Consider the following 10,530-nt stretch of genomic DNA (forward strand, 5'->3'; position numbering starts at 1 on the left):
CATGACACGTATGTAGAACCAGAAAAGTATCCTGACTCTGATGACAGTGAATCAGATAGTGACGAGGATGAAGATGGTTGGACAAGTCGGTTAAGACAGCAGAGAGTCAGGCCATTCACTGGTGACCTACCCGGTGCCTCCACTGAGTTTGAAAGGAGGTCCAGACCCATTCATGCATTTTATAAGATTTTCCCAGAGCATCTGGTAAAAAAATTGAAAAGGGAAACAAATAGATATGCTAGATGGTCAATTAACAGGAAAGGGCATGACAAATACTGGAGAGAGACCAGTGATGAGGAAATAAGGGCACTACTTGGTACTATGGTGCTGATGGGTGTGGACCCCAAGCCAGCAATGGAAGACTACTGGAGTAAGTTCCAGAGCCTGCGAAATGAATATATTTCTGGCATTATGCCTCGTAATCGCTATAAAAAGTTACTGCAGTATTTCCATTGTAATAACCCCACCATGGATCCAGCTAACATTATTGATGAACGGAGAAGAAAAGAACATCGCAGCCTGCAGCCAATGTACAAAGTTCAACCTGTACTTGATGCAGTGTTATCTACTTCACAGCAGTGTTACAACATGCACAAAGAGATATCTATTGATGAGGCAATTATTGGTTACAGGGGGAAATATGGTGGTATCCCCACTGTGTTCATACAAGGGAAGCCAAAATCAAGGGGATTCAAAGCTTATGCTCTTGCAGATGCAGTTAATGGTTATATTACCAACATCGAATTTATGACCAACACTGGCAGCCATGAGGCAGACTCCAGAAATACATCCAGGACTCTGAACGTCTGCACCAGGTTGTGAGTCTAGTGAGTGGGAAGCATCATGTGCTTTATACCGATAGCTTTTATACCAGCGTAAATATGGTAGAACAGCTCCTAACACAACATGAAACCTATGTTATTGGCAGTGTCAGGCAGGACAGGATTGGATTTCCCAATGTTCTCCGAACCAATGCAAGGCGAAATCCTGACAGCAAGACAATAAAGGATTTGAAAAGAGGGCAGTTTGTTTCTCGGCAGAAGGGACAAATAGTGGCTATTACCTGGAAAGATTCCAAACTTGTAAACATGCTGACATCATGTAAAGAAGGCTACAGAGATGATAACCAACGTGTTGTACGTCTGATACGTTCACAGGAACTGGGGAGAAAAATTCTCTATTCCCTGCCTGCTCCTCAAATTATTGACGACAACAATATGTATATGGGTGGTGTGGATAGAGCCAATCAACTAAGTTCAATCGAGGAGAACTTAGGCAGTTCTATCTGGGTGAAAGGCAATTAATTCTGACCATTCTCCTGTCAAACTAAAAATCGCACGTGGCACTCACCGCTCACATAGTCCGATATGGTGTTTCAACACTAAATTATTACACAAACAGAATTAATGTGATCTCATTGAACTCTTATGAAAGCAGTGGCGCTTAGAATAAGATAAGTTCGCGTCTATTCAAAATTGGTGGGACGTAGACAAACTGAAAATTAAATTGCTTTCACAAACAGTACAGCAAAGCCAGAACACAGAAACTAAAAGTCGCTAAACAATCTTTCAAAAACGAGCTACATACGCTTGAAAATAATGACGCCACTCGTAATAAAGTTCAATCGCTTATTACTGAAAAGAAATCCTTTGTCAATAAACTTATTAAATCCCAGTTACAGGGCGCCATCGTGCAGTCGAGATTTAAGCAGTTGCACGAAAGTGATGCAGCAACTACTTTTTTTATCAACCTGGAACAATACAAAGGTGTGAACAGGTCCATGTCACGGCTGGTAATGATTTAAGATTTAAGCAGTTTCACGGAAGTGACGCAGAAATTACCTTTTTTATCAACCTGGAACAATACAAAGGTGTGAACAAGTCCATGTTACCGCTGGTAATGGGTGATGGTTCGACAACTGATGACCTAGACTGGTCCAGCTGTGATGATTTAAAAAAAAAATAACAAAAATAGTTCTGCGAAAGGTGGGATGAACGTGAAACCCCCACAGACTGGTCTTATTTGCTGCTAATCTGTTACAAAAAAGAAGCGGGGGCGTGCGCGCTGCATAATGAGGTGAATATTGTGGGTCGGGTTAAAGGTAAACTTGTCGACAATGCCAAACTTTTTTTCATCTAAACAGAACGGAGCAAATTCAAATGCAATCCATTTGCCGCTTCCGGTCAAAAGGGCAACGAAAACGTCGTGGCCATCAGTGAAACCATCAATTATAGCTTTTTCGATTTGTCTATCAGCGATGGCGAATAAACTCAACAACAACATATAGCCTGGCATTGACGTCTGCCAACCGAATTGTTTAAACAATTCTGACCAATCATCGGGCCAGACTACCTTCGCATTCACTGACTCGATCAACAAAGGCACATTGCCTTTATCATACCACAGAGCTCTAATAATCATTATACCAAAGAAGGGCAATAATATTTTAATTAAAACTGGCGTCCTGTGTCTTTACTTTGTACAGACTACAAAATTCTTCCCAAAACATTGTTTGCTCGGTTACGCTCTGTTCTCGCCGAAATCATACATATTGATCAAAGTTATTCTATTCCCGGAAGAAACATTTCCGACAATATTAATTTGTTATGTGACTCTATTTTTTATGCAAACCAACAAAACAATTACGTTAGCAATAGTTTCAATTGATCAGAAATAGCGTTTGATCGTATTTCTTCAATACTCTACATGCGTTTGGTTTTGCAGAAACTTTCATTAATTTTATTAGTACAATATACACTGACTCGGTAAGTCTCATTAAAATTAACCAAATTCTTACATCTCCACTTATTTTAATCGTGTAGAAGACAAGGGTGTTCTCTCTCGGGACAACTTTATGCAGTATGAACCCGTATTACAAACAAATCTCACTAAAAGTGGCATTAGAGGGTTGACTTTACCAGGCTGCAAAGAAAGAAAATGCCACCTATCAGCCTACGCAGATGACGTGAATTTCATCATAACGCGGGATATTGATTATGAAAGACTGAAGTACTGGTTATAAATTTATCAAAACTCATCAAATGCAAACGTTAACCTTAATAAATATGAAGGACTGTGGCCGGGTGCTTGGATAAAACGTTCGGACAATCCTCTGGATCTGAAATGGAACAATAAAGGTCTTAAAATGCCTGGGTAGATTTATTGGGAACAACAAGACATTCAGCCAGAGTAATTGGAATATTGTTTTAACCAAAATTGACAACAAACTACAGAACTGGTGTAAATTTGTGTAAGCACTTTCTTACCGTGGTCGGGTACTGGTCATTAACCAGCTTTGTGCATCCAAACTATGGCATCGCCTCATTTCTATGTCACCCATAAGATGTGGCAAGGTAAACACTGGGGCGGGCTCGGGCTTATTCACATTAAATCTAGGAATAAAGCAATCAGAATCAAATATCTTCAACGCTACCTCTACTCCGGTCTTGATCATCCAAGCTTCTGTTTTACTGATTACTTTTTAAGGCATTACGGAAACCTAAACTACAATAAACAACTCTTCTGTGCATTTTTTGAAAACCTCGCTCACATTTTCAACGTTCCAGTATTCTACAACGAACGTCTTGCCGTTTTCAGCTCGATAACAGTTACATGAGCTTCTGAACCTTCTAAAATTCATAAATACTTTAACGAGCCTATTTATAATAGCCCGATGATTCTTAATCTTTCCACCAATCAACCATTTTCTACAGGTCACTTCGCCTGTGATGGAGTGACCAGATTTGTTGATATGATGAATCTGAAATACCGTCGCTGGAAAACTACTGACGAACTTGCAACTCGGATCCAGATACACTCTACCCGAATTCTTAAACAAAAAATCGAAAAGATTTTCACACTGGTATTTTATCAAGCTTCCCGGACTTACCATTTCTGGACTACTTCAATGAAGAAACAGATGAGCCGCCTGTCACACGCAACGTAATATTACCGTAATTGGTATAGTACAGGTGTGATGGTTCAAATACCAAAATGGCAACAGTAACAGAAAGACTTCCCTGGCGGCGATGATAAAACACGAACACGGAGTCAACAGATGAGGTTTCAACTGGTACTGGTATTATTATACTCTGCAAACATCAAGTACAATAACGCGGTAAAACTCCACTACTTCAATAACTAGATACTTAAACTCCAATACAATTCAACGAGATCTCCGATCTGAACTCAGTGCTGAACAACTCCCCTATATATACCCCCACTGTCTATAAATAGACCATTACATCAGCATACATAATGAGTCTGGAACTTACTACAAATTCCTAGAATGTTCCATTACCTTCTATTGCCTTCTACAGTGTTCTATTAACTATCCAACCAGTTCCTAAAAATATAGAATATTCTACCCAGAACATTCTCAGTGACACGGAAGTGGTAAACAAATCGTATGCGACACCGCCATCTCTTGACACCACTCGCTACAATTACTCATTATATATCAGCTCTGACAATGAAGACAAGTCTGTATGTTTATATGAAAAAAAGAGTTATTTACAATCTTTTAATTAATTCACTTGATACTAACAACGGTAGACTTGATTCCGCATGAAGTGATATTATTGGTATACCAACGGATATTGAGCCCAATTTTAATGTATTTATGACACTCCAATTGTTAAATGACGTCTACTTAAAGGGGCCATATCTACAGGTACATGTATGCAAGCTGTACGCTACTCAAGTAACAATACAAGTGAATTCCTAATTTGTAAATATATTCCCGATGACCTATTACATATGTTATCAGAATGTCCACGGCTCATTTCACTCCTCGCATCTATTTTTAACCTAGCAAAAGCAATCGCAAATACTGATGTAACACCCCTAGCATGGTTCCTTTTTGGTCCTCTTTATGATAAAGCAAGGAAGTCTGACTGCCAGCTATTTAACTATATTTTTTATCACTGCCAGGATTGTAATACATACTACTCATTATTATGTAAACTGGAGAACGAGGAATTGCGGTTCATATCTATTGTTAAACTGTAAATATATATATTTCATTCCACCTCATTTGTTCTGTAATTCGCCCCTTTACTTGTATGTAATGTAACAACATTTACTATTTAATGTCATCCAGAATAAATGTCACCTGTTAAAATCAAAATCTTCTTCTTCTTCTTCTTCAATACACGTAACTGTAAACTTCCGAGCACTATAAGGAATGAGCTCTTGCAGCAAGTCTTATAATGAAGACATTGAAAAAAAGATATGACTAACATATAAGATGACCATAAATAATCGTGTGACTTTATTATATAGGTTCTTTTCATTGACGTCTATTAGATGTGTTTATTTCCTGGTGATAATTAGTTTTCTGTTTTGGTGAATCTTTTTGTAATTTTGTGTGTATATGGAGCATCAGTAACGTTAATTTACTGTCACTTACTATCATATAGAGACTGCAAATTATCATATCTTCTTAAATCTTGGCCGAAATTGCTCCAATTTGGAGGGGTGAATTATGAAAAAGCCCCCCATATTTTGTGTATTTTTTATATAATATAATAGAGAAGTGGGCGTGTCCTCAGAAACCAAGCCTACGCCCAGAGCAACCACACATTAGATAGCAAATTTGTGAAACATTAATTGCTTCTTTATTGAGTAGAAATATATATATTCCTACATCTGCGAAGAGGCGTAATACATACCAGATTAAAAATAGCATGGCATCACACCTTCGATCTTTGTTACATTGTACCAGCTACCGTGTTTTATACTACCCGATAAGACACGTATTCGGTGTTATTCGAGTTATTTTCACTGTAGAAATATACGAATGCATTTTTGCCGGTAGAGTAGCATCAATCATCGCCTACGGCTCGGATTGATAGACAACTCTTGCTGACATCAAACCAGGACGCAATATCGCGTCAATTTTGTGCATTTGCAAGACCGTCGCTATTCGAGCACATCGAATGTATCTTACGTGCTAACGCTAAACGATATACAATGTGTGTACATAATATATTTTAACTGCCACGTGCGATAATATTGAACACCATATGAACTATGAGTATTTTCCTAGAAATGGATTTGCCTTTGTTGCTTAATTTTCTAGATGGCGTGTGAAGATGGTAGCTTTATTGACGTCAAACCAGAAAAAGGCGGTGTTTTTGTGAATCTGGGATATATAATGGAGAGATGGACATCTGACACACTGAAAGCAAGGGTAAGTATCAGCATAAACGCCATTTTGTGACATCTTCTCATCATGTTTTTTTGTTTTTAAATGGCATAAGACTGGATGCATATATTAAGATAATTTCATCATTGTCCGGTGACCATTTTTGCGGATTGTGCATTAACAACCATTAGCAATCATAGTATCGACGCACCTTCGACTTCAAAGATGAATCATAAAGACATAACACAGTTTAATGATAAAGCACAAGAAAATTTTTCAATAAACGTCCGAGGCCTGTAGAATAAAGACTCTCAGCAGGCCGTTAACGAGTGTTGTTTGTTGTCAACAATGTTGATAACAATTTATAAACATAAATAATGTTTATAGCATTGTTGACAACAAACAACTAGTGGATTTCTAATGTTTGGAACAAAGAGTACTTTTGTGATAAACGAACAGTTAAAAAATATATAGATGAACCAAAAATGTAGTATTACGTATATAAGCCCATACATGAAACTTGTTCATGTTCTTTTGAATATTCAAAATCATTAGAGAGTATGTAATGTTTACGTAGACGCTAGCTATGTAGTTATGTAATAATGTGGATAAACTATAGGGCACAGTCGTAGAGACATATTTATCCTTCTTTGCCTCGATACGTTGATTGATATTTGTATATTATCTTTACAGGTACATAGAGTTGTAAACCCAGAATCCAGTGAATTAAAAAAACAAGCTCGTCAGTCACTTATCTGTTTTGTTGAACCAGATAAGGCATGTATCATCAAGTGTGTGGACGGGAGCAACAAGTATCCTCCAATTACCAGCATGGATTTTCTCAACATGAAATCCGGTGAAATCAGGGGGTTCTAGTGGTTTAAATCGGACGAAATATGGGGTCAATTCTAGTGGTATTTAGTGAGTATTGTCTTTCTCCGAAACTTGAGTTCGTCTATTTTTATAAATAAATATCAGTTTCAATATTGTAAATGATGACAAATATTTGGCTATAGCGACATTTAGTACTCGTGGGGAATCATCTTTATTCGGAATTCTCATAATGTGACAGGTGTTGCATATTTAAGTACGGCTTTACCATTCATTGTAACATTTAGTGTTCCAAGAACATGTTTTCTGTATTTTTCCTTTGATAGAATCAAATCAATCTCATTGTCTAAGAGAGTTGGATATTTACACTTAGCTCCAAGTGCCACACTTTAGAGTCAAGTCTTACATTGGCTGAACTATTTGTATATATGACAATAATGAGCGTGAAAGGTAAACTGGGTTGTCAAATGTATATATATATCACTCCTGTTAGACAGGAATAATGCTGTTCAGCACACACTGTATATTACAAATAGTCTTTCAAAGATCAGAATGGCTCTTCAGTGCACTAAATAAACAACGTCTAAATAACCACTCATCCACCCATAATGTAGAAATTATGCATAATCAGGACATCCTACATGTTGTATTAAGGGGGAAAATGCTGTTACTGATGTTGATGCATATCTACTAATGCAAATAGATATTAAAACATATTGTAACATGCTTATCTTATTAAATCGTATATTTTATTGTGCGATTGTATTGTAATGGCCATATGCGAGTGTATGTTCAGACTATTTGCGCTATTGGCCATTATTTTTTTTTTTTTAAAGGTTGTGTTGTTGTGTTTATTTCAAGGAAATAACTCCTGAGTTATTAAACCACACAACCTCAATTTCTGACCCCAAAACGTCAGCTAGAAATGGCCAGTACTGTACATGGCCCCACCAAGGGCTTCGAACTCGCGCGCATGGTATAGCACCTCGCAACAGTATATGAACATGTTTGAATTAAACTATTGAGAGATGTTTGTAATATGAATGAAACGTTTCCTATTAAAATCATTATTTTAAACCTAGCTCCTGACTAGTTTGTTCAAAACAGGCATGTTCAGAAAATTGTTAAACAGTGCTATTCATGAAATTGTATTCAAACTAAAAAAGATGGATATGGACATTTCTCAGATTGGTTTCAAACGTGTCCAAAAAGTCTTATAGCATTTGTGCATTTTGAGGCATAATTGCAGGAGGTCGCACACTATCTCATGTCGGTCATGTTGGATTTTTAAATAAATATGATGTGGTAGCATTGACACAGTGTTTAGAAATCCTGCAGCTTAACTGCCATTTATCATACCAAATTGTCAGCAATCAAAGTCTGACGTCATCTGGAGCTAGATTCCAGAAGTTGCAGCTATTGTTTTGACAGTTTCAGTCAATTAATATTCATTGAAATCATAAATACAGGCATGAGTGAGTTATGTTGATATGCTTTTCTACATAGGAATGAATGCAAGCACATTTGGAAGTGCTGCTCACATTGATGTTCTAATTATCACATTTGCTCTACACCATATGAATATGATTTGTATTGATTCATTTGTTATTTTATTGGGTTATGGCTTTTGTCAATTATTTTGAAAATGTTGCTGGGAATAAATGCTCAATTTTCATACTTATGTTAGTGTGTCTTTGTTCATTGTAACCACTAAATGTATTCATATGCTTGAAATGTGTCTATAACATGTTTATGTTTGTGATATGTTTGAAGCATCTTTTAGGTTATACATATGTTTTAATCAAACGCCAAACATGTCCCAAATCTGGCCACATCAGTCATACAAAATTATACTAGTTTCAAAATAGTAGATGATGATGAGACACATCTGAAGTATGTTTCACTCACAGTATCAAACATGAATGACACTAGTCCCATTTCGTTTGACAAAACCATTGAACAGAATTATTTGAAACTTTCAATAATGATAGGCCCTCATATGAAATGGTGCATATCGGAATTTGGATTGGTCGATTTGTTTGGCTGCTATTTTGAATTTGAGTTAGCCAGGATGTCCGGGCATTCCTCAAAGGTGGTCACGTGATTTGGCCACGTAGGAAGGAGTTTCATACTGATATCAAAGTTATCCAATTGAAGAGAAAGTTGTCATGTTGCAATTTGCATCAGTCACGTGGTATTGGAGTGTCATTTTGGATTTCTGACAAAAATTTGTTTTTCTTAAGTGATTCAACTGATCAGTTATTATGTTATTTTGCCACCATCTTAGATTTTCATTAAAAACCAGTATTTTGAGTATTTATTACTTTTGATTGCTTTAATCGCATGTGGCACAGAGAACGCTGGCTCCTTATGGAAAAAATATAATAATTTTCACCAGTCACGTGCTTAAGCCGCCATTTTGAATTTCTCTCAAAACTCTCAAAATTTTGGCATTTGTTTTCAATGATTGTATCAACCAATCAACTTGATATCTTGCATGTGCATCTAGGACTAGAGATTCTTAGAAGAATAATTAAAAAAGGTTGGATTATTTACATTGTTTGGTCGCCATCTTGAACTTATTGCATAACTGCCCAAAATTCAAACATTTGTTAATGTAATTAATGTTTCAGGCAATTGATCTGAAATTGAGGATGTAGGATAAAATTGTAGTCAAGATCAATTTTTATTTTACAAAAACTTCAAACTAGATCTGCTCAATTCCTCGTATTTTAATCATCACATGATATTTACAATCATTTGGCACAGGCCATCTATATCTGACATGCTCTCAAGTTTGAAATTATAACCGGTTAAATAAATTTCGCAGTCATTTTGTTTTTACAAGAAATAGCTGAAATCCTTCAATATATTATTTCCATAACGTTCTTGGCCAATTAAGACAAAATATGATATGAAAAATTGACATTAGAAAACATTCAAAATTTGACCCAAAAGTACATTAGAATTTGACAATTGGCCCGGGTGCTCACATAGTTTGCTTGTCATATCAGTTTGAAAAAAAATGAAAAAAAAATCTAATAATCAATTTCTTGCAAAATTCTCCACTATATGATCTAATATTTAGTTTGTTGCGTAAATCACATTTATACACTAATGTACTTTGGTTTCAATTTTGGATTGAATGCATATAAAACATACTCATAAATGCATCACCAATTGATTTTAGACCCAAAATTGATGAATGTTTTTTATTGTAGGTTGAGTGATATATGATGTAACAATATCACGAATAAAAATATGTGTCACGTGACGTTCAGAGCTATTATAGTCTGTATGTCGTATTGGATGAATATCTGAATGCGGGTGACTTCTCAAAAAAAATACACTGAACCATTTGACTTAATTATGTTGCGAAGCTGCCTTAAATGAAAATGTGTTCTATTTGCTGGTTGGTTATACAGTCAGGTATGCACATATATAATTCCTAGAAATGTATTTAAAATATTATTTTAACATGAGAAAAAAGGGTGTGCCTAGTAATCATTACCATAGCAACATCGTTCCACAATCTGTCAGCAGTAAATGTG

General features: G+C 36.2%; 1 protein-coding gene across 1 annotated transcript; it reads left to right on the plus strand.

Moving 5' to 3' along the window:
- Positions 1–6,082: 6,082 nt before the first annotated feature.
- LOC146732659 (uncharacterized) lies at positions 6,083–7,024 on the plus strand. The gene is made up of 2 exons (XM_085491881.1): positions 6,083–6,193; positions 6,842–7,024. The coding sequence occupies exons 1-2, from the start codon at positions 6,083–6,085 to the stop codon at positions 7,022–7,024; spliced, it is 294 nt and encodes a 97-aa protein (XP_085348007.1).
- Positions 7,025–10,530: the final 3,506 nt, after the last annotated feature.

The sequence above is a fragment of the Saccoglossus kowalevskii genome, chromosome 17, assembly GCF_978046115.1.
Source record: "Saccoglossus kowalevskii chromosome 17, keSacKowa6.1, whole genome shotgun sequence".
Lineage (NCBI taxonomy): Eukaryota > Metazoa > Hemichordata > Enteropneusta > Harrimaniidae > Saccoglossus > Saccoglossus kowalevskii.

What these genes read in the sequence shown, in the direction of transcription:
- LOC146732659 (XM_085491881.1), top strand. Translation starts at nt 6,083, where the DNA reads ATGGCGTGTGAAGATGGTAGCTTTATTGACGTCAAACCAGAAAAAGGC. An exon ending in CTGACACACTGAAAGCAAGG is followed by an intron (nt 6,194 to 6,841) that starts GTAAGTATCAGC and finishes TTATCTTTACAG; the next exon opens with GTACATAGAGTTGTAAACCC.